Raw genomic sequence first — 21,489 nt, 5'->3', positions numbered from 1 at the left:
TTTCATTCCAGCTCTATCAATCTCTCCAAACACGTGCTTTTAAAGTCAGTCTGAGGAAGAAATGCTTTGACTTTTTAAGAAACAAAAGAAGAGGGGGACTGATTTTGCTCTTCAAGGTAAAATGGGAAAAGTAAGAAGCACTTCAGTGGTGCAAGAAGAGACTCAATTGTTCTAACCTGGCTAAGACTCAGACACTGCAGTCTGAAAAGTGGACTGGCTTTGATTGGGAAGCACAGAGATAGGAACTGTGAGTGAGGTGAACTAGAAACTGTGAGAAATGTTCTTCTAAAGTGTAAGCTCTCCTCATGCCGACAGAGAAACATTAGAGACTAGGAGCAGTTGGAAGAACTGTTTGTAATCTTTGCTTTCTACTTAACATGGAGAGTGGACAAATATGAAGAAACTTCTGAACTTTCTCATGACCACAGACTGCATCAGAAAATATGGAGGATTCTCTAAGGACTATTGAGTAACATCCAGTAGTGGCAGCAATACGCAGTGATGCGTCTAGTCTGCCTAATTCAATGAGGAGAAGAAAGTAACTCATGTTTCTGCCGGAACTTCACAGTGTGACACCCAGCGTATGTAAACAAAGAAGCATGAGCAGAGTTAGCTTCACTGCTGTGTGGACTGAGCTATAAAACGGCTGTATTAATAGTATGAATGAGAATATCAGAGCGATAAAGTAACGAGTGTTCAGTTGAGTATCTGAGAGAGTTGATCAGCGACAGACTAGCTGCTGCTGCTGGAGAATATTCTCAGAGTTTGAAAAAACCATCGTCCAGTACCAGGAGGAGATCGATCGTCAGCGCAGACTGCTGGATGTCATCTGGAAACCACACATCCCCTTACAGCCCATAGGTGTGTATGTGTTTTGATGGTGAAGAATTCCACTTCTAGCATGTAGAACATCATGAAGTGTTGAGATGAACTGAGACACCTGTGAGGAAGAGAGAATGGGCTCATAATATGGAGTCTGTTGATGCTGTGTGGAGTTTTAAAAACGTGATCGTTGTGTTGATTGACCCTGGAAGCAAGAACCAAAGTTTCCTGTTCAGAGGTGCTGGAAGTGTTTATCTGAACTACTCCACACTGACAGCAACTGCATTGTGTTATCAAACAGTTTAATAATAAACTCTGACAGAGGACTCAGTCATTCCATCATTTCAGTCCAGAGACATAATTCCATGTATAGAGATCATTCATGATCTAAAGAAAGCGCACGTACAGAGTTAGAGAGTATAGAAGTCATGTGTTCAACTGCATTCCACTATTAACATGTTGGGTTTCACTGATGAGTCAAATCAACAGTACAGTAACCAGCAGTAAAATAAGAATAACATTAAAATCCAAATGTCCTGACAGGTTTGAAGGCTGAAGAGGACAGCAGCTTTATTCAGACAGATTTAATGGATCCCCATCAAACCTGTCTGTGTGGTGTGTAGAAAAGTACCCAGTGGTGTTTACCATTAGAACATTGTGATCCTGTATCCACTGTGGAACAACGTGTTCATAGAAATGTTCAGTCATTTGGAGATGCTTGTATCATTCCTGCTGCTGTTTCATTGCTCAAAGACTTCTATTATAACCATCATATTATTTTTGCGTCAAACATTCGACTCTTGAGCTGATTTTTGTTGGAGACAGCCAGTCCTGGACAAAGTGACAGATGTGTGTTCTCTCATCATCAACAGTAGTCACCATTATCTTTTGTCTCTTTCCTCCAGAGCTCCCACAGTCTTGTGTCTGTGAGAATGAGAAGACTGTGTTGACCATCAGCCCCATGACCAGGAGAAAAACTCCATGGTGGACCATGAGGACCCAGAGCCTCTACGGATTAAAGATCAGCAGGAGGAACTCTGCACCAGTCAGGACCAATCAAACCCAGAGATTTCTCAAATTAAAATGGAGCAGGAAGAATTGTGCACCAGTCTGGACCAATTAGACCCAGGGTTACCACAAATTAAAGTGGAACAGGATGAACTCTGCTCCAGTCAGGAGGAAGAGTTAATTGGATTGAAACAGGAGACTGATACCTTTGAGGTGACTCCTGCTGATGTGGAAAGTGACCACAGTGAACCAAAACCAAACAGTGATCAGCTCCTGTTTCACATCTCTTTTGTAGCTGAGAGCCCAGATCAGGAGGAAGCAAGAATGTAGACTCAGGATCAACTAGATGTATCGAGCTGAAACCAAGACATCAGAGTAACAACAGTCACAGTAATGATGTAGACAATGCTCCAACATCAGCGAGACAGTGTGATAATGACAAGGCCAAGAAAATGTACAACATGCGAGGTCTGTGGAAAAGCTTTTAGTCGTAAATCAATTTAATCAGACATCACAGAACCCACACAGGTGAGAAGACATATTCTTGTGAAACCTGTGGAAAAAGCTTCAGTCAACGGGTCCATTTGACTGTTCACATGAGATGTCACACAGGTGAGAAGCCATATTCTTGTGGAACCTGTGAAAAAAGCTTCAGTCAACGGACCTCTTTGACTGACCACATGATACATCACACAGGTGAGAAGCCATATTCTTGTGGAACCTGTGAAAAAAGCTTTAGTCGACGAACCTCTTTGACTGAACACATGACATGTCACACAGGTGAGAAGCCATATTCTTGTGAAACCTGTGGAAAAAGCTTCAGTCAACGGGTCCATTTGACTGTTCACATGAGATGTCACACAGGTGAGAAGCCATATTCTTGTGGAACCTGTGGACAAAGCTTCAGTCAACGGACCTCTTTGACTGACCACATGATACATCACACAGGTGAGAAGCCATATTCTTGTGGAACCTGTGAAAAAAGCTTTAGTCGACGGACCCATTTGACTGAACACATGAGATGTCACACAGGTGAGAAGCCATATTCTTGTGAAACCTGTGGAAAAAGCTTTAGTCGACGGACCCATTTGACTGTCCACATGAGATGTCACACAGGTGAGAAACCATATTCTGGTGGAACCTGTGGAAAAAGCTTCAACTGTAGTTATCGATTAAAAGCCCACATGAGAATCCACACAGCTGAGAAATCCTGATCCTGAAACATCTGTGGAAAACATAATGTCAGAACTAAGGTTGAAACAACATGTAAGAATTGGTACAGGTTAAAAGTCGATGTTTTAGATTTAAAGCACCTTTAGTCTGTGCTTCAACAACAATTGTGAGGAAGTATGTATGCAATCCTTGATGATTAGACCAGATGGAGTCTGGACTGTGGTGGAGCAGCAGGCAGAAGAACCAAACTGAATGTCTGGATGGATATGGTATTGGTACAGACTGCTACATTTCTGCTATCATGACATCCTTCATCAGCAGAGCAGTGATTGGAGATAATGTGAAGCTGTTTGGAACATTTTCACTTTCTGCTGAGAGAACATGGCTGTTCAGGTGTGAACATACTGCTGGAATCCACTCAGCTTGAGCTCTGCTGTCTTTCAAGTAAAAGGAGGCAACAAGATAGAGAGACATTATTACAGTAGGACACAACAGAGTGTGTCACTGGAGCAGAGGAGATCTGGACGTGAAATAAAGTTGCAATAAAACATGTGCAGCTCCATGACTGCTTCATGAAATGTTTTGAATGTTTTCAAACAGATGAACATTTACATGTTGTTTCATAATTAATGTAACATTGAAGATCCCCAGCAAGAATAACTCTGAGTCAGATATCAAAGACATAACCAACATTATTATGTTTTCAAGCAACAGACACGTGGTTTTACTAGTAGTAGCTGATACACTCCTGCAAATGTCAAAACCAGAAATGTTAAAAACAGGTGAAGCTGTGCTGCAGTTTCTGCTGGTTACATAAAGGTCTTATGCTATTTATTTCTTCTATTGTCACCACATAGGTCATCTGTGTGATTTGTTCGTAGGATCTCATTGTGTCGTCATACAGCACATTGAACCCTTGTATTGTCTGAACGTCCTGAACACTCCTCCTGTCCTCAGGGTCAGAAATGACCTGCCTGCACTGAGTCTCTAAAATAGAGCAGCTTAATGGAATTTTTAACCAAAATCTATTTTACATGAAGAAACAACCTGTCATGCATCACACACTTTGTGAATGCCTGTTTTTGCTTCCTCAGAGGGTAGAAAGACTGTATTTAATCAGTGAACACCATTCGTTTTATACCATTGTTCATGCTGTAACTGTTTTCTTTCTTTAAGTAGAGGTTTATTATCACTATTATTGCTGCTAAAGGTACTGCATAGGTGTAAACATTTCTTGTTTTGCAAGAGATAATACTTCTATAGCCTTATAAAGTGCCAGAAATGTGCAGAAGTGAACTTGAAATGCATTTTTGAAGGGAAACAACAGTGTACTGTATACTGTACAATGGAATATAAAACTACAAAACTCAACTACCAGATACTAGTACTCTCTCATTTTTTGAGTAATTACTCCCACCCGAAAGATGCATAACCTACATCAATCATAAGAATAGAAAAAATAACAGATTCACGCAAAATATTCCGAACATATTAAGCTTTAATTAACACATGGAGGACAGACTGCAACTGTATTTGTCACTCGTGCAGCACACAGTATTTATTTTACAGTCCTTCTTGTTACTCCTGGATGACTGGAAAAAAAAAAATTTGATCTCTGACCTGCTGGGAACTGAAACCTGAAAACTGCCCTCATGGCTTCAGCAATATCAGATTAGTCCATATTAATTTGAAAATCTGCAAATATGACAATCTCAACAGTCCAGAAGTAGCCAGGGTGTAGAATCTTGACCCCACTATGTATTATGCTAGTTATTTAATGTTTTGTAACCTGGGTCACTTTTCCATGGGGGTCAATTTTCTATCTGACACCGGGTAAAAAATGACCTGAAGACAGTCTTTGTACCCTGGTGGTGTACAGCTTTGATGAAAATATAAACAAAAACAATGTTTCACTTTTTCTAATGTTGGGGTCACTTGAGGAAAAGTGATCAAATTTCAAGTTGAAAAAGGTCATTTAGGGGCCGTTCTATGCTATTAAACATGGTGTCCTGGTTCATTTTGACCCGAAGACAGCACTAAGGTTGAAACAACAGCAAATCAGTAAAAGTATTTTCCAGTTGAGTATGCTAAGAATTTACCTCAAGTTTAAATAATGAGTCCACAGTATTATTAGTTATTTAAAGAAATGCATGAGCAGAATTAGCAACAAAAATGACACAAATGAGACACAAAATGAACATCTCATTTGGATCATTTTGTACATTTCAGTCTGTTTTTTGGGAAAAAAAAGTGTCAAATCCGACTGTAAATGATCTATGAACAAACCTCTCTGTAAAAACCCTCAGAATGTTGAATAGAATAAATGTGGACAGTTTCATGACTGTAAGAGAAGATTTCTGGATCATTTTGTGTCATGTGTTTTGTTTTGGTCTGTTTTTAGACATTTTGCATCTTTTCATGTTATTTTTCTTCCATTTTGGTCATTTCATTTTGTGTGTTTTTAAGTTTATTTCTGTTCAAAATTGTTCATCTTGTTAGTTCTTTTGGTCAGTTCACGTCTTTTTCATCATTCTGTGACTCAGTGACTGTTTCTGTTTCAGTTTCATCTCATTTTTGCTCTGAAGTCATTTTCCATGACTTTAAGGTTGTTTTTGTTCAATTTTGGTCATTTTGCATCAGTTTAAGATTGTTTTTTTCATTTTCTAGATTTTGTGTCTCATTTTTGCTTAATTTCAGTCCCGTTTTCATCACTTTTGATCTTTTTGTTTCACATTTGATGTCCATTTTGTAATTGTATGGCTCATTCTGGTATTTTTCTTTATTGGTCGGATGTTTTATGTTCCATTTTGGTCATTTTGTGTCCCATTTGAACTGTCCCATAACATTGTTGGACCGTTCAGTAGACTCTGTTTGGGTCTTTTTCTCACCACTGAAAATTTTGTCCATTTTTGTCTCATTTTGGTCATTTTATAGATTAGATTAGATTCAACTTTACTGTCATTGCACAGAGAACAAGTACTAAGACAGTAAATGCATTTTTTAAAAGACCATTGTGATGTCAGAGAGAAGAACTAACAACTGTTACCACATTCAAAAAATGGGACTAAAATTAAGCAAAAATGACACAAATGACCAAAAGCAGGCACAAAAATTCACAACAAAATGATGAAAATGAGACACAAAATGTACAAAATGAAAAAAAGCTGAACTGGCGCAAAATGACTAAAATGAGAGATAAAATGAGCAAAACAGATGAAAAATGAGACAGAAATGGCCAGTGAGTCACAGAATGGACAAACTGACATGAAATGACTAATATGAGCAACATGAACAATTTTAAACAAAACCAACCTTACAGACACATGAAATGAATCATAAAATGACCAAAATGGTACAAAACCAATAAAAAGAGATGTAACATTACCTGAATTAGACACATAAATGACCAAAACTTGATGCAAAATAAACAAAATTACCACAAAAAAACATGAAAAGATGCAACAAGTTTAAAAACGGACCAAAAGATGTAAACTGATAAAAATTAAACACATTCTGACACAAAATGACCAAAATTAGCCTCAAAATGACCAAACTGATCCAGAAATCTTCACTTCCATTCACCAAGCTGTCCACATTTATTCTATTCAATACTCAGGCTTCTGCAGAGAGGTTTGTTCATAGATCATTTACAGTCTGATTTAAACCCTTTTTATCTTAAAAACGTACTGAAATGCACAAAATGACCAAAATTTCCTGTAAGAACAACCCTAAAGACAAAAACTGACCAAACGTAGAGACACAACCATCAAAATGAGCCACAAACTGAACAATTTGAAACAAAACAACCTTGAAGACAATCAGAATCACCAAAATAAACCACACAATGTCACGAAACGGAGCTGGTTGGACTCGAGCAGAGAGCCACGCTTCCTCGACCAGAGGATGATTTAGAATGCTTTATTGTATGGGGTGGATTATGGCCAGGATGGAGAAACCAGAGTGCATGAGCAGGGGGTTCCAGGCAGGAGTGAGGTTCCAGGCAGGAGTGGGGGTTCCAGGCAGGAGTGGGGGTCCAGGCAAGGAAGAACCGGTGATAACTGGCTGGGGGAGAGCCGGAGGGGAAGGATGACAGCGGGGATCCCGGACAGCTGGCTGTATGGAGGCAGGAAAAAACAATGTCAAAAACAAGGCAGGAACTCAAAACAGAAAATGCAAAAGGCTAGAGAGCGAACTAACTATGTGGTTTTGGTTCAACACTCTGGCAGGGAGTGGAAGGCTGAGCCGGTACTTATTGTAGAGGTGAGTCGTTAGTGAGATGATAGTCAGCTGTCCGGGAGCCGTGGAGGTAGTTGATTGCCTGAGTGGAGTCAGCTGAGAAGCGAGACTCCACTCAGGCACCGAGCTGTGGGAGGAGAGACAGGGTAGAGAAGCGAATGGGAGCCAACAAGACAGACAGACAGGGCAGAGGAATGGAACTGTAAGACAGGCAAGACAGACAGGGCAGAGGAGCGGATGGGAGACAACCAGACTGACAGACAGACAGGACAGAGGAGCGGAACTGTGACACACAATGACCAAGATGGTACAAAAACAACAAAAAGAGACAAAAAAATGACCTGAATTAGATAAAAACATGACCCGATTGATCCAGAAATCTTTACTAACATTCATCACGGTCCAAATTTATTCTATTCAACATTCTGAAGGTTTTACACAGAGGTTTGTTCATAGATCATTTACAGTCTGATTGATACATTTTTTTTCTAAAGACAAGCTGAAATGCACAAAATGATCCAATAAGATGCAAAATGATCAAAATTGAACAAAAAACCAAATCCATGTCATGTTTGGGTCGTATGTTGGCCTTTAACTTTGAGCAGATGTGTTATTATTTAGTGTTTATGGTAGAATGTGGCCGTTTTAATGGCAGATCACATGGAAGTAACATGAGCCAGTTTGAAATAGTGACTTATGCAGAAGAACAACATTAAGAAATTCAAAGTTTTTAATCAGTATATATGTTAGATTATATTTTTAATCTATTTTGTGTACTTGTTGATGAAAAGCGTTTGATAAAAGAAACCTTAATAATGTTGCCTTTTAATGTTTTAACCCTCCTGTTGTCCTCATTTACGGGCACCAAAAAACATTGTTTCTTTGTCTAAAAAAAAAATCAAAAAATTCCCCAAATTTCTGAAAATTTTCAAAACCTTCAGGAAGAAAATTCCAGTAATTTCTTAAGTGTTCTTTAAAAAAAAAAAATCCCCCAAATTTGACAAGAAAATTGTTGTAAATATTTTCCAAACAATGAGTAAAAATCTCTAAAAAAAAAATCCTAAAAATATCTAAAGTGATCACATATATTTCAGTAAAACTTCTAATATTTTCTTTATGAAAATTCACATAAAAATCAACCAAAATCCAGTGAATTTTGCTGGATTTTGGTTGATTTTTTGTGTGTATGTTCATTAGAAACATTTTTAACTTTTCTTTCTTTCCACCTAAAAATGTTTAAAGATTTCCCAAAATGTTGAGAACGTGGACATCAGAAGTTTCACTGTGAAAATAGATATTTTTTCCCACATTTTCAAACTTTAAAACGAGTCAATTTTGACCCACAGGACAGGGTTAATTAGTTGTGTGAGAAGTTGAGTGTAAGTTAATTTTTTTGTTATATGAAGTTAAAATATATTTTTTAGTCGTTTTCTAATTCTCCAGGATTAAGGACTGCGTAGAGACCTGTAGGGGGCAGTAACCAGCACCTACTATGATGTTCTCCACTAGCTTGAAGCAGAGGGATTCCTCAGCATGGCCACATGAACACACCTCAGCTGAATCCCAAACCGCCCCCTACACACTCCCCCTCCACTACCGAGTGTCACTCCAAAAGAAGTCACACTCGCAGCTGTGGAGGGCACCTATTATTGAAGGGGGAGGGTATAAATACGATCGTCAGGAATGGGACGCCCTGTCGCCTCACCGGAAAACGGAAGACGTCATCGCCATGGTAACACAAAGACGCCTACTGTGCATGGCTGTAGCGCTGTGGCACAGGTTGCAACTAACAAGGATCACTGCTGCTTCCAGAAGACGAAAGCATCCCACTTTTTTTCACTCACATGTTTTCCAATCCTATTATCTGGCATTTCAAATCCAACAAATGAATAAATGAATTCTGTCAGTTGTGTTCAAATTTTAAGGTGTCAGGGGGTGCACAATTAAATCAAACGTCAGCAGAGAAGAAGATTTGTTTCTTTTGATTTATCTTTTTTCATCACTCTTTATGTGATGTTCTGTCAGTGTGAAAAAGGCGTGAGAGAAATAAAGTACGCATGTGGAACTTATATCAATATGTTGTTTCCTCCTCCATTTTGACGTTGCACTTCCTGAAAAAGTTGTCCAGAGCGAGCATCGATGCAGACTCGCTATTTAAGGGCTGAACAGTCCACTCTTCCTCCGCACTACGCGGTTTGGGACAGCCCTTGATATGGAGGACCCTCCGCGGGAACGCGCAAACGGAGGGGTAGTGTGTAGGGATAGTGTGTAGGGGGCGGTTTGGGATTCATCCCTATTGTGTTTCCACTACGTGTTCCTTCCACGCCTGCAGGATGACCTTCATACTTGTGGCAGTGGTTGGACAATCATCCAATCAGAACGCAGAGCCACATGACACCCAACCAGCTGTGGGTGCTGGGTCGTACACATCACCCAATTCCTGGAGCAGAAAACACAGAGCTACATGCAAATACAATGTGATTTGAACCAAAACATTGATTCTTGTGTTTTAACAATATTAGAGGGCAAAAAAAGTGAACAGAGAGTCAGAAGTCCCTCACTGGAAGACAATTTCTGACAAGAAAAACCTCCAGGAAGAAGTCAAAGGATGCTTTTCCTCACATTAAGAGTCTTCCTTACTGGAGCCGCTGACAACTTGGACATTGCTGCGTAATTTCTACTGAGAAACTGTTCCAAACAAGAACATGAGTGTTGTTTTCAGAGCAGTTGTGGCCTGTGTTAGGACCATCTGAAAGACAACGTCACAACTGCAACAATGGAGCACTGATGCTGGAATCAGAGATTGAGGTTTTTCCAACAGTGGAACTCCATTTCAAATCATTGACCATCTCCCAAAAAACTTGTTTTTTTAAAATCATAAACTATGGATATTTCTAATGGTATCTATGAAATATTAGCTCAGTATGTCAGATGCTTTCTTAGAGGTTTTTCAGTGGACTGTAGACCCAGTTTCACTCGTTTTTATTTTGTCACATTGAAATTTGAGGCTGTTTGAAGATGAATATCTCAAGAACAATTCTAGATAAAAGCCTGAAACCTTCACTTGTTTGTCTTGCTAACATCAGCAGATCAGATTGCTGTTAAATACAGCAGTGGAAAAAAGTTTTTGGACATCCCATACATTTGTATATATATATATATATATATATATATATATATATATATATATATATATATATATATATATGTCATTTGTATTTGTGGTTGTCTGATGCAGCCACACCCTTAGAAACACACAAAAAAGACTTTTCAACAAATATTTCATAATAATATTTAAGATTGTGTAAACATTTTCTGGGTGTCTGAAAACTTTTTTCCTTCACTGTATCTGTCAAAGCATGAAAATGTGCCGTGAACAAAATGTCACTATCTCCAGACACATATATGTGGTCATGGTTCCATGATGCCAATGTCATGGTAATGACTGGATGCAGCTAATTTACAAAGAAATGATTCTAAACTACATGTCAGCTTTCAAAGATGGGACTTTTCATAGAACACTTGATGTTTTTATATTTAAACTCAATCATAATCAGAGATTAGTTGATCTAGATAGATAGATAGATAGATAGATAGATAGATAGATAGATAGATAGATAGATAGATAGATACCTCCATCCAGACATCTATCCCTCTACCACTGATAATTCATTTAACTGAGTAACCACTTAGAATGCTTTAATTAATTTACAGTCACGTCTGTTAACGACAGCTTTCCTCTTAATGGATTTTGCAACGAAGCAACAAAGACAATAAACAAGAAATTAGACCTGAATTTTGTGAAGCCGGATCGCAAGGACTAAGTTTGTGGAGGACTTCATGAACTTTTACTGAACCCTGCATGGAGAAATCTTCTTGACAGGGGTTCAGTCTGTGCCCAGTGTGCATATGCTGGTGTCGTTGTAGGGTTCCTTGTTGGTTGGACGTTGGTCCAGACTGGTCAAAGCAGCACTGTTCACCATTGGCAGAGTGCTGACAAGTCTGAGAGTTTTGTCCATCTGTTCTGTTCTGCTTGGAAAACAAACAGAAAATGTCAGTGTTTCCTGCAGCATTGAGCAATTGTGTTTACACTGTGACTGAGTGTTTACATACCTCACTGTGACATTGATTGAATGCTTTCTTTCTGGTGTGGATCTGCTGGTGTTGTTTCAGGGAACCCAAAGTTGTAAAAGTCTTCTTACACTCATCACATCTGTATGGTGTCTCCCCAGTGTGGACACGTTGGTGAACTTTGAGGTATCCAATGTAGCTGTAGCGCTTCCCACACTGGTCACAAAGGTATGGTTTCACCCCAGTGTGGGTCACTTCATGAGCTTTTAACTGTGAGTACCGTACAAAAGGTTCACCACAGTGATCACATACGTACACATCATGTCCAGTGTGGATGCGTTGGTGACATTTTAAGCTCTGTTGGTGCTTGAAAGTTTTTTCCACAGGAGTCACAGTGGTACCGCTTTCTATCAGAATGGGGGCATTGATGGATCAACAACTGTTCATATTGAGTAAAGGTTTTCACACACTGATCACAGCTGAATGGTTTCACTCTACTGTGAATGAGTTGATGACTTTTTAAGTGACTCTTCCGAGTAAAAGCCTTTCCACACTGATCACAGTTGAATGGTTTAACTCCACTGTGCATGAGCTGATGATTTGCTAGATTAATCTTGTGAGTAAAAGCCTTTCCACATTGATCACAGCTGAATGCAGGGCTTAAAGTGAGAAAAAATCCTGAGCCTGAACTTCTAAGATCCAATTTATAGTGTCAATAAACGTATTTAAATGTGTTTTAAAACTCACTAAAACACAATATATATGAGATTCTATTAATTCAGAGCAAATATGAGGTCATCTGGTGGAAATAATGCCCATTATGATCCCATTATTTTATTGTTGCTCAAATGTAAAACCTTACTCGGCCAAAACTTAAGGCATTTTAGAAAGTGCTCTCAGTCAGATTTTTTTTTGTGTTGATGTTTCAATACCACATCACTATAATTGCAAAGATTTATTTTAGTGTAAAGGGGAAAAAAATCATGAAAATCAAGCACATAACCACACATACACGTTAGTAACTTCTCATTTGATACACCTCAATAATCTGTGTGATTAGTTTAAATCATTTGATTTTCATTTTGAACTGATACACATTTTGTTTGTTTTTGGTAAGGGGAAAAAATGTATTCACTGTATAATTTGTTCAGTTGGCTTTCAATTTAAATGTTTCTATTTTTTATCTATATTTTGGGAAGAAAAAACAGTGAAAAGCAGGCTAAGAACATTCTTATTTAACTATCCATTATTCATTTCACACAACCCAAACGTTCGTTCTGTTCTTACTAATATTTGCTTAAGATTGGAGAGTTTTTGTTTGTGGCTAGACACCATTCAGATGCATAAGGTCACAAAATCTGCTGAGAGCTATTTAACTCATTATTACAAACATCCTATATGTCCTCAAATAAAAAAGGTTCATATCACCTATAAGCTACATTCAGTTTGTGCATATTTAACTAAACAGATGTTCCGAGTAGAATAATGGGACAAATCCGTATGGCTTGATCTTTGTTTTTTTTTCCTTTCAAAATAAAATCCAGCAAACTAAATAGCTGTTTCCTTTTTTCCTTTTGGCATTGTAAAACATAGAAAATGTTTAAAGATTAAGAAATCAAACAAAATCAACAACTTCTGTTTTTGTTACTTTTTTTAATTCAATACCTAAGCCCGTTTGTTTTTATTTTGTGGCGAAACCATGGGGACTGTGGGGCATGCACGCGCATCGCCACTGAGGCGTGCATTCCCATAGACATAGACTGACTAATGAATACAGTTCTATATAAAACAATAGACAGAAGTTATATATCAGAGAAAATGAATATATATAAATCATAGATGGAGTATCAACATCATTCACATATATAATAGATAAAAGTTATATATCAGAGAAAATCATACTACATATATAAATCATGTATGGAGTATCAATATAATCAATATATCAGAAAACTGTGTTCATTAGTCAGTATTTGGTTTATTTATGTATATATAGTGTAATCATACATTGTCTCTTCAAATTATTAAAATAATTGACTTTACTGCCATTTTCTGCTTCTCCAACATATATTAGTGTGTGTGTGTTTACAGTGTTTGCAAAATACATGTCTACAGTCGAGCTTAATATCAGAATATTCTATTACCTATTATTATTATTGTCTATTATTCCTGCTATGAATATTAAAATACGCAGAACCATTTGTCCTGTATCATAGCTACACATATGACGTTTGCAGCAAAAAATAACAATAAAAAACGCGTGAAAGTCAGTTTAATATTCAGAGTTAAGATGGATTAAATGCGCTGTCAAACAGCGCTGAGTGGAACGGCTGACCGGACTAAGATGGCGGCCGTATTTCTCGGCAGCACCCCGAGCGGCGTCTACTCTTTATATATGTCTATGCGTATTCCTGCAGTTCTCCACGGCACGCACTTACACCAATGGGGCGAGTCAACACACCGCGGCTCAGGGATCGCGGCAGCGGCTGCTCTCTTTGTTAATCAGCAGAGACACATCCTCTCTCCTCTGTCACACAAAGTCTGAGCAAACTTTAGTATTTGCGTCTTTGGGCTAAACACAAGCTCCAACGCTATTGACCAGTGATCAGCTGCTCGATTCTTCACCGCACCGCTCACAGATTGGAGCTCCATGCGCTCTGGAGAGACCGGGCAGCCACAGGGCTGGGACACGTGGAATGGGTATACAGTCCAAGCAGAAATAAAATAAATAATATGCAATATATATCAATGTGTTTCCAGTAATTCCCTTTAAATATAATCACAAAAAACACCAACAAATATTGCAAATTTGGATTTTGTTTGTGGGATACTGTTATTTCTTATCAGTGGCTCAGCAGCACTGACGATGCCGAACCAAGAGGGCACAGCATATCGTGCACCCAGCAGTCGATGCACACTCGCAGTTAGAAAACTGTGATTGGATAAAAGTTCTATCAGAAAGTCGCATGCCTGGACAGAAGGTGTGTATTTTTTAATGTAGGATTTGGAGTTTGATTGATTAAAGCGGAGCAACTGAATGCACAATGACGCACATGGTTGGAGCCTTCGGGACGGAGATGGATGAAATTTTTTAAATGGTACATTTCCATGCGCCGGAAAACTTTAAGCCCTGAATTCTAGATAAAAGCCTGAAACCTTCACTTGTTTGTCTTGCTAACATCAGCACATCAGATTGTTGTTAAATACAGCAGTGGAAAAAAGTTTTTGGACATCCCATACATTTGTGAAATACTGCATTAACAATCACTTTGAGGTCTTCAAGAGTCATTTATTTTAGTACAATCATAAAACTAAACACATTCTAAAAAAGACATTTAAAAACTGAAAACTGACTGGTTCCATAAAATGAGAAATTTGGCAGAATTTAGTTTTGCTTGTTTGTCTTGTAAACAACAAACAAAAATAATATTTGTATTTGTGTCTGTCTGATGCAGCCACACCCTTAGAAACACACAAAAAAAGACTAACAAATATTTCATGATAACATTTAAGATGGTGTAAAAATTTTCTGGGTGTCTGAAAACTTTTTTCCCTCACTGTATCTGTCAAAGCATGAAAATGTGCCGTTATAAAAATGCTGGATGCAGCTAATTTACAAAAAAATGATTCTAAACTACATGTCAGCTTTCAAACATTGGACTTTTCATAGAACACTTCATATTTCATCTCGCACATAGAGATTATTTGATCTACTTGTTCAATATTAGAGATTCTTCATCAATGTCCTGAGAGAGAGAGATAGAGAGAGATCGAGAGATAGATAGATAAATATGAATCCTAAGGCCAGTAATCTCCTAAATTAATTATGATTAATCATCAGAGAATCACTGAACCAGCTCTGCATCTAACGGGTTCCTGCAGCCCAGAGGGATTTGAGGAACGATGAAGCTAGTAATCCAGGAAATTCACCCTGCTGCTCACTGCCTCCATCCAGACATCTATCCCTCTGCCACTGATAATTCATTTAACTGAGTAACCACTTTGAATGCTTTAATTAATTTACCAGTCAAATCTGTTAATGAGAGCTTTCCTCTTAATGGATTTTGCAACGAAGCAACGAAGACACTAAACAAGAAATTAGACCTGAATTCTGTGAAGCTGGATCTCAAAGACTTTAAGTTTGTGGAGGACTTCATGAACTTTTACTGAACCCTGCATGAAGAAATCTTCTTGGCAGGGATTCAGTCTGTGTCCAGTGTGCATACGCTGGTGTCATTGTAGGGTTCCTTGCTGGTTGGACGTTGGTCCAGACTGGTCAAAGCAGCACTGTTCACCATTGGAAGAGTGCTGACAAGTCTGAGAGTTTTGTCCATCTGTTCCGTTCTGCTTGGAAAACAAACACAGAGAACATCAGTGTTTCCTGCAGCATTGAAGAACTGATGCCTTGCCTGAGACAGAGAGCACCCCAAATGACATCTGAAGACACTTTTACCTGTTGGAATTTAATATTCAGTTGTCTGATTACATCAGAATTCCTAATCTAACCTACATCCCCAGATTAACCTGGACCAGATTTCTGTGTCAAAACGAATACAGGTTAGACTGAATGATAGCTGATAATGTGTTAACAGAATTCAAATGACCACAGTTGTTCAAAACAGTTTTCAAACAATTTTGCAGTAATATCCAAAATGATCCAATGCATAATTGTGTGTACACTGTGACTGAGACCAATCTCTACATACCTCACTGTGACACTGATTGAATGCTTTCTTTCTGGTGTGGATCTGCTGGTGTTGTTTCAGGGAACCCAAAGTTGTAAAAGTCTTCTTACACTCATCACATCTGTATGGTGTCTCCCCAGTGTGGACACGTTGGTGAACTTTGAGGTATCCAATGTAGCTGTAGCGCTTCCCACACTGGTCACAAAGGTATGGTTTCACCCCAGTGTGGGTCACTTCATGAGCTTTTAACTGTGAGTACCGTACAAATAGTTCGCCACAGTGATCACATATCCACACATCATGTCCAGTGTGGATGCGTTGGTGACATTTTAAGCTCTGTTGGTGCTTGAAAGTTTTTTCACAGGAGTCACAGTGGTACCGCTTTCTACCAGAATGGGGGCATTGATGGATCAACAACTGTTCATGATGAGTAAAGGTTTTGACACACTGATCACAGTTGAATGGTTTAACTCCACTGTGAATGAGTTGATGACTTTTTAAGTCACTCTTCCGAGTAAAAGCCTTTCGACACAGATCACAGTTGAATGGTTTAACGCCACTGTGAATCAGTTGATGTTTTGCTAGATTACTCTTCTGAGTAAAAGCCTTTCCACATCGATCACAGCTGAATGATTTAACTCCACTGTGCATGAGTTGATGACTTGTCAGATTACTCTTGTGAGTAAAAGCCTTTCCACATTGATCACAGCTGAATGATTTAACTCCACTGTGCATGAGTTGATGACTTGTTAGATTACTCTTGTCAGTAAAAGCCTTTCCACACTGATCACAGCTGAATGGTTTAACTCCACTGTGAATGAGTTGATGTCTTGCTAGATCACTCTTCTGAGTAAAAGCCTTTCCACACTGATCACAGCTGAATGGTTTAACTCCACTGTGAATGAGTTGATGACTTCTTAACGTACTCTTGTCAGTAAAAGCCTTTCCACACTGATCGCAGCTGAATGGTTTAACTCCACTGTGAATGAGTTGATGACTTCTTAACGTACTCTTGTCAGTAAAAGCCTTTCCACACTGATCACAGCTGAATGGCTTAACTCCACTGTGAATGAGTTGATGGCTTTTTAAGTGACTCTTCTTAGTAAAAGCCTTTCCACACTGATCACAGCTGAATGGTTTCACTCCACTGTGAATGAGTTGATGGCTTTTTAACACAGTCTTGGTAGTAAAAGCCTTTCCACACTGATCACAGCTGAATGGTTTAACTCCACTGTGAATGAGTTGATGGCTTTTTAACACAGTCTTGGTAGTAAAAGCCTTTCCACATTGATCACAGTTGAATGGTTTAACTCCACTGTGAATGAGTTGATGGCTTTTTAAGTGACTCTTCTTAGTAAAAGCCTTTCCACACTGATCACAGCTGAATGGTTTTACTCCACTGTGAATGAGTTGATGGCTTTTTAAGTGACTCTTCTTAGTAAAAGCCTTTCCACACTGATCACAGCTGAATGGTTTCACTCCACTGTGAATGAGTTGATGGCTTTTAACAGAGTCTTGGTAGTAAAAGCCTTTTCACACTGATCACAGCTGAATGGTTTGTCCACAGTGTGAATACATTTGTGAATTCTTAGCTTTGTTGCTGTGACAAAAGTCTTGCCACATTGCTCACAACTGAGTGATTCATCTCTTTTTGCTATTGTTGCCGAACCATCCTCATCCTCTTCAGAGCTCCGACATCTCACTCCATTGCTGTGTTTACATTTCTGTAGCAAAAGACAAAGATAAAAACAGAGGCAGTGATGGAAGAGCAATCATGAAAAATTGAACCTAAAAGTCTCAATTCCATGTAGTTGGACACGAGGCTGAAACCAGATCAAGAATCGGTAACACTTTACAATAACCATCATTTGTAAATGGTAAAGAGATCGTTTATAAATGATTAACAGATAGTTTATTAATGCTTAATAATCATTTATAAACTGCATATAGACCATTAATAAATGGTAATTGAATCGTTTATTAATGTTAAACAATCATTTATAAATGGCAAATATGTAGTTTATTAATTTAATTTAATAGTTTCTTTATCATTAACAAACAATTAAATTATCATTAATAATGTTTCTTAATTATTAATAAACTATTTATTAACGGTTTATAGTTACACTCATAACATTTTAACACTATAGTAATCATTTGTTAATGATTTATATACCTTTAAGAAATTGGCTATAAAACATCTATAAAGATTAAATATATAGAAGACATTTTATTTGTAGCATTTTATAAATGGTTAATATTTGGTTTATAAACATCTATAAACATTACTTAGATGTTATTGTAAAGTTGCAACTGATGTTTATAATAATTATTTAATGATTAATAAGCTGTTTGTAAACCACAAAGTAACATTTGACTCCATTAAACCTTTTATTGGTGATGTCTTAGAGAGCTCATTTGTTCACCAATAACAGAATTGCAGTTAATTTTAACAGTATGATCAACTTTAAACACATTTCTGAACAAACCTTAAAAACAATGTTGATTTGTAGCACTGCGCTACAAATAAACAGGGTGGGAGAAAGAGAAATAAATAGTCAACAACAGATAATCAGTACAACCTTTATTACAAAACTGCAATTGGCATGCAAACATTATTTTAAAATATTTAACATGAATGTGAAACAAAAATTATGGCCTGATAAAAGGAAAAGACACATCAGAAGTGAATTTGTGCACCTCTAATTTGACAAATGTTTGTCTTAAAATCAAAGGAAAAATAACAGTGAAAATGACTTGACAGTAGCCTACTATTCTGTATTAACAAATAAGGTACAGCGGCTAGTGGTTCATGTTTAAAATTTGTGGATAACATATGTAACTTCCAACATCTTGGCAGCCGGCTGCCCAAATGATTACTTCTGCTCCCTTTTGTTGTGTGGTATGAGCTTGCCCACTGCTTTATTTTTAGCTACACTGGCCCTGACTTCTGCATCATTTGGATCATGTATTCACATTTGCTGACAAAGTCAGCTATCTTATCTCTTTTACAGAATCCTACCATTAGTTTTTCAAACTTAACTGGGCAAGGCTATGGCAAGTTCCGGGATTGCTGTTTTACATCTCACCGTCAGCTCATTTACACAGCGATTGCACATGCCTTTGCCCAATTTCTTTCCACTGTTGTATGCTCTCAACACCCTATTGTATCTGGCAATGATCTCCGTGGGACGACAGGCTACAAAAGTAAGAGAAGAGTTAGTAAATAGGATGAACTGGTCAATCAACAAATCACAAAGTAGCGCACAACTACTGAGACATCTCAACTTACAAACCCTAATGCACAGCTGGTAATTCACCATATCCAATTCAGCTTCTACAGCTGTGACCAGTCTCTTACACAGTGGGCGGCTGTCAATAGAGGGCTCTATGTGCCACCCACCATCCCCAGTACTTTGAATAAGACTTTAAAAATAAAATAAAATACTTTAAAAACTATATATTCTTAGACGAGCGAGAATAAAAGTGAAGTAAAATGTGTCACTGCAATAAAATGTAAAATTAAAACAGTTCTACGTTGTCTAAAAGTTACGACGTTTACATGCTCACGGGTTTCCACCTTGGGCTGCAGAAATCTTTGCCCAAATAAAGCTGTGGCCAACATGTCGATATATAGAGTGTTATCCTATTATTAAAACCTAAATAAACTGTAACACACACCACCAAGTGCCATAGTGGGAGACAGTGCATCTCAGCAACAGCAGCAGCTGTGACGCCCAGCTGATCTTCGGAGTGCACAAAGGTGAGATAGAAGCTGGCCCTAATTGTGTGGTGTTGTTTTTACAATGTTAATGGTAGTTGTTGTTCTACATTGTGCAAAAACAGTGGGAAACATGCCTTAGAATGGTCCCTATATAATATTGACTAATAGTGAAGTTTTATTTTGAAGTTTGGAGAAAACTCCACCAGCCACCACTGCTCTTTACATCATCACAAGTATTTATATTTATATGTACCGGGCTGTGCAAAAGTTCTGTTACACTCGGTTTCATGATCTTTAGAGGCGTTTACATGTTGGAGTGAAAAACTCCATTAAATAAACTGAAAGTTCTACCTTATAGGCAGGTGTCCTTAATACAAACTTTTTTCTCCGGTGAAGTTGTATCAAGATGGAAGTCAAAAGAGTTGAGATATCTGCTCTCCTTCGTGCTGAACATCAGCCGGATGACCGTCCACAGAGTCGCGGGGAGGCTAAAGAATGGTGAAGATCTTTCAGGTCTCCACCATTCTTGAAAGATCTGAAAGATCTTCACCATTCTTGACCCTCTCCATGACTCTGTGGACGGTCATCGGGCTGATGTTCAGCTGCTTGGCTCTGTCAGACTTGTTGTGGCCAGCATGAAGGAGAGCAAATATCTCAACTCTTTTGACTTCCATCTTGATACAACTTCACCGGAGAACAAATTTGTGTTAATGACACCTGCCTATAAGGTAGAACTTTCAGTTTGTTTAATGGAATTTTTACTCCGACATATAAACGTCTCTAAAGATCATGAAACCGTGTAACAGAACTTCTGCAAAGCCCGGTCTATCTAATTGCTATGCTTACTACTGCAGTAATCTAATTTAGTAGGAAAACAAATTAGCTCAATGTGCCAAGAATTACATTTGAAAAGCACATCTCTTTCCAGAAATCAAAACATAGTTACTCAAGATAATCCACAAACCTCATGAACAGTTTCATTAAAAAATATTATGACAGTCATCTTTGGTAGAAAATAGTTCTCTATGAAACTGCTCACAACAATGGCTATGGATAGTCTTGAATTACTGGGTCATGATTTCTGAAGGAAACATTGTCTTCTTTGGTGTAAGATAGCTGTCAAAAAGATGTGTCCACAATTTAATCATTCGTATTTGTAATGTTGACAATTTGTGTGCAAAAAAAGTTGTTTAAGTGAAATGCTGGTTAAGGGAGTTGGAACAAAAATAGAATATTAGAACATAATGGGAGATAGTCTGAACATGACTGTGACTAAGAGTTAATGATACTGTACAAAATGATACATATTTGAATTCTGAAGACAATTCAATTTCCAGTTCTTTAATGTTGTATGTTAAAACTTATTCATACTACAGAGCTGTAATTAGAGATAATACTACCAGGTCTAGTAACTTCTCTGTGAGAAACCCTGGAATGGGAAGTAAAGAAAAAAAATTATGAAGTTTAATATTTAGTGCTCAAGCTACCTAATAAAAATGTTTTGTCTGTTAACGCATTTCTGTGAGAGTTGTTGCTGTGTTGTTGATTGCAACACCCAGCATAGAAGTCTATTTTCATTCCCTTTGTCTGAGCCTCTGAAGACTCAAAACTCCCCGGAGTCCATGTGTGCTTCTGCCATATTACGGACAACTGCTTTATTAACCTTGGTCCATACCAATACATACTAGGGACTTTTCAGGCTGTATTAAATGCATGACCAAGGTGGGTTTTGGGCAACACACCTCAATGGAGAATGAATTAATGTTTTGT

General features: G+C 38.1%; 3 protein-coding genes and 2 long non-coding RNA genes across 41 annotated transcripts in view; 2 read left to right on the top strand and 3 right to left on the bottom strand.

Annotated features, from left to right (window-relative positions):
* Positions 1-4,380, top strand: part of LOC127532016 (zinc finger protein 239-like) — a 147,386-nt gene extending 143,006 nt beyond the window's left edge. The window contains exon 3 of the transcript XR_007939246.1: positions 4,185-4,380. The gene's annotated coding sequence lies outside the window, so the exon portion shown is untranslated. The remainder of the gene's footprint in view (positions 1-4,184) is intronic.
* Positions 1-21,489, top strand: part of LOC127531957 (zinc finger protein OZF-like) — a 319,989-nt gene that overhangs the window by 39,875 nt on the left and 258,625 nt on the right. The window lies entirely within an intron of this gene.
* Positions 2,350-2,902, bottom strand: LOC127532108 (uncharacterized). Its single transcript, XR_007939367.1, has 3 exons — positions 2,804-2,902; positions 2,552-2,719; positions 2,350-2,467 (listed from the first exon to the last, which is right to left on the bottom strand). It is a non-coding gene; the product is annotated as an uncharacterized LOC127532108 (long non-coding RNA).
* On the bottom strand, positions 6,906-10,381 carry LOC127532109 (uncharacterized). The gene is made up of 2 exons (XR_007939368.1): positions 7,201-10,381; positions 6,906-7,116 (listed from the first exon to the last, which is right to left on the bottom strand). It is a non-coding gene; the product is annotated as an uncharacterized LOC127532109 (long non-coding RNA).
* On the bottom strand, positions 12,944-19,114 carry LOC127531908 (gastrula zinc finger protein XlCGF26.1-like). The gene is given in 4 exon segments (XM_051942319.1): positions 12,944-15,657; positions 16,017-17,500; positions 17,503-17,719; positions 19,085-19,114. Coding segments are annotated over 4 exon segments (1,845 nt in total). The 3' UTR covers positions 12,944-15,543.

This window comes from Acanthochromis polyacanthus, chromosome 22, assembly GCF_021347895.1.
Source record: "Acanthochromis polyacanthus isolate Apoly-LR-REF ecotype Palm Island chromosome 22, KAUST_Apoly_ChrSc, whole genome shotgun sequence".
In the NCBI taxonomy this organism is placed as follows: domain Eukaryota; kingdom Metazoa; phylum Chordata; class Actinopteri; family Pomacentridae; genus Acanthochromis; species Acanthochromis polyacanthus.
The sequence above is the reverse complement of the archived record's forward strand: the minus strand, read 5'-3'. Positions and strand labels throughout refer to the sequence as shown.